At 32.2% G+C, this 3,367-nt stretch overlaps 1 protein-coding gene across 1 annotated transcript; it reads right to left on the bottom strand.

Annotated features, from left to right (window-relative positions):
* Positions 1 to 618: 618 nt before the first annotated feature.
* LOC145800803 (protein FAR1-RELATED SEQUENCE 5-like) lies at positions 619 to 1,822 on the bottom strand. Its single transcript, XM_082890544.1, has 2 exons — positions 1,571 to 1,822; positions 619 to 1,203 (listed from the first exon to the last, which is right to left on the bottom strand). The coding sequence occupies exons 1-2, from the start codon at positions 1,820 to 1,822 to the stop codon at positions 619 to 621; spliced, it is 837 nt and encodes a 278-aa protein (XP_082746670.1).
* Positions 1,823 to 3,367: the final 1,545 nt, after the last annotated feature.

Below are 3,367 nucleotides of genomic sequence, written 5' to 3'. Positions count from 1 at the left end.
GGGATCATTCTCATCCACTTTAACTTTTCCTCCTTTAATTTCACCACTCTTGGCATCTAATCTCCATCGACCTAATATGTACCTCTCAAGAATTTCCATAACATTCATTCTATCAAATGCTTTAATTGCATGACCACATAAAATTCCAATGTTTTCAACCTTTTGACAAGTGCAACGAATTTTTTGACAAATTTTTTCTCCTCCTAACTCATTGACTTCCATATTACCCTCCACAATATACTCTCTATCATCACCATACAAGCTAATCATGTACCGAACTTCTCCTTCTAACTCATGGCATTGCTTCACTTGACAAGAAAGAGACATATCCAACTCATTATGAAATAAGTCAAAGATAGGAGGGGTGTACAAATTCTCAACTTGGTTCAAAATTGGAGACCTTTTCAATTTCATTCTCGGCAATTGTTGTCTAGAATTATATATAGCTTTTACTTCTTCGTACCGCTTATCTACAACAATTCGATTGAAGTGGGTAAAAAATTGAACAATATTATGATCAGCTTGCAAATACCTCTTTAATGTTGCATTCAGGCTTTCACTAAGTTGGGTGCTTCGCATTCCTGCAGTGAACAAGTATTTCATGTAAACGTGCACCCATTACTCTCTTTTTTCCCAAGTCTTCTCCATCCACACATTCTCATACAAGTTGTATTTATCAATCAAAGAATCCCAAGCTTTAATTAACTCGTGTTCATCCTCGCATCCAAAAATACAAGCTTTGAAATCACTACCAAATTTTGAACCACTCTTATACAAGTACCCTAAATGCTTCAAAGCATTTTGCATTAGGTGAAAAGTGCATAATCCATGGAAAACCTTAGGCATGACTTCAGATATTGCCTTAGTAATTGCCTGATCTTGGTCTGTGAAAAAACTGGTAGGCTCTTTCCCTGACATTACATGCAAGAAGGTTTCAAATAACCACTCAAATGAAGCTGTAGTTTCATCATATAATAATGAGGCATCAAAAATCACTGTCTTTCTAAAGTAGTTAAAACCAGTAAATAAAGCTAGTGGCTGATACTCCTTATTTGTGCGAAATGTTGTGTCGAATGATACGGCATTACCAAAAAGTTCATAATCTGTAATCATCTCATGGTCAGCCCAAAAAATATTAGTAATCATCTCATCCACATCCAATTGAATTGCATAGTAAAAATATGGATTTTCAGCTGCTTGTTGCTGAAAATATCTTAATAAACTCCCAGCTTCTCCGTATTGCAAATTTCGTTGTCTTTTTCCATGCAAGTAGCTTTTTTGGTCTTCTCTCGTAAATCCCAAATTTTCTTTTTCCCCTTGCTAAGGCACTAATGAGATCGTGTGATGCTTTAAGAGAGATACCAGTGTCATCAGCTATATCAACATTCAAAGCCTGAGCCTAACATAACTTTCTTTGAGATGGTATCAAATGTGTGCACTGAGGAAGATGCAAAGGATGGTTGTGGTTGTTATCAAACTTTTTCACTATCCACTTTGACAACTCTCGATCCAAAGATACATACATAAATGCATTGCACTTTGTTCTTGTCTCATGTTTAAGATGATTTACAATCATGTACCGTTTATCTTTTTCTTTTTCTCCCTCCTTACAACAAACAAACTTCCTGTTAATCATAGCACCATCTTTTCTACTTTTGCTATGGTAATCTCTTCTAATGCCAAACCCCATAATCCTTCCATATTCATTATAGAATTGATATGCGACTTCCTCTGAATGAAATTCCATGCCAAGACATGGTGTTTTATCTTTGGTCAACTCCCCCATATCTTTGCTACAACCCTCATGTCCATCATTCTCCATTCTAACACCAACAAATCTAAAAAATTGAGAACAAATATAAAAGTATGGTAAGATTTTTTGAGATTGTCATGACATAAAATTTATATAGATGTCACTGTAAAATAAAAATAAAAAATAAAAAATAAAATATTAGTCTTTGTTTATAATTTTTTATTCTACTTATCTAATAAGATGCCAAGTTTTACTATTAAATTTTTTAGAATTATCTTCTCTAATTTTGAAGTAGCATAACATATTCTCTAGAACATAATGCCTTTTGATTAAAAAAAATGTTTCTAACCTCAAAACAACCTAACATTTAATGGCAGAGAAAAAATTGACAAAGAGCAATCACCAATTGACCAATTGAAAGAATTAAGATTCACCTTTTTTTATTCCACAAAATTCATCATTACAACAATATGTTGTTGACAAATAAAATGATAAATGTAATACGGTATAACAATATGATAGATGTAACATTATTGTTCTTAGTTTTGAAAATATGAAATAAAAGTTAAACAATAAAAAATCTTAAATCTAGTCATTCATTAATTTTAGAATATTTTGTATTAATTTATTTATATATTTTATTGTTCACTTTATTGATGTCAAAAAAAAATAATCATAAATAAACTGTGGAGACTAAACAAAGCAACGCACAAAGGGGCAACAATAAAGGTAGACACATCTAGCATCTAGTATTAATAACGAAAGCAATAGTTCTAAAGACAAAGAAAAAAAAAATAACTCATAACATTCTACAAGGAAATAAAACCAACCAATCACAATTACAATATTGAAGAAAATTATATGTTTTTTGTTGAGGCCTACCAATATTCAAAGAGCAAATATGTTGTATTTGTACAAACCTGAATAGTATGGCGCAAGCGATAGAGAATCTGCGACGAAGGTAGATAGATGGTTAGCCGATGAGAACAAACTTTTTAGGGTTTTGAGAAATTGATAGTTAAGAGTTTGTTTGAGATTATAAAAATAAATTAGAGTAAAATAAATAATAAGATCTTAAATAGTGTAGTTTTGATTTTTAAGATTTTTTTAAAAAACAAAATTCCAAAATGGAACTGGTATAAAATTTCCAAAACGGAACTGTTGCGTACTGTATATTTATAAGGTATGAATAATATATGTTATAAGGTATAAATAATATATGTGTCGTATATAATATTGAGATGCAAAGTGGTGCGGTGGAAAGAGCATTGCATGCGCGTGCAAGGTCATGGGATCAAACCTTGGTGCCGTTAGAGTTGTTTGAAATTTTTGAAATATTCTTGGAGCCCAAAACGACACCATTTTGGGCGCGCAGCAGGTGCTGCTGCGCGACTGCCCAGCAGTATCCCCAAATCCCTCATGGAACCATACATTGTGAACATTCACATTGTTTGTGTTAGTATGACTTTTTTTTAATGTGAATATTAACATTAATTGTGATTTGTGAGTAATGCATTGTTGATGTTGTCATATTATTTTGGCATTATAAAGACACTGTGAACATTCATATTTTGTTATTATGTACATATAGCTATTGACTTAGTGTGCATTGTG

Source organism: Camellia sinensis, chromosome 10, assembly GCF_055761805.1.
Source record: "Camellia sinensis isolate YWXY chromosome 10, ASM5576180v1, whole genome shotgun sequence".
Classification (NCBI taxonomy): domain Eukaryota; kingdom Viridiplantae; phylum Streptophyta; class Magnoliopsida; order Ericales; family Theaceae; genus Camellia; species Camellia sinensis.
The sequence above is the reverse complement of the archived record's forward strand: the minus strand, read 5'-3'. Positions and strand labels throughout refer to the sequence as shown.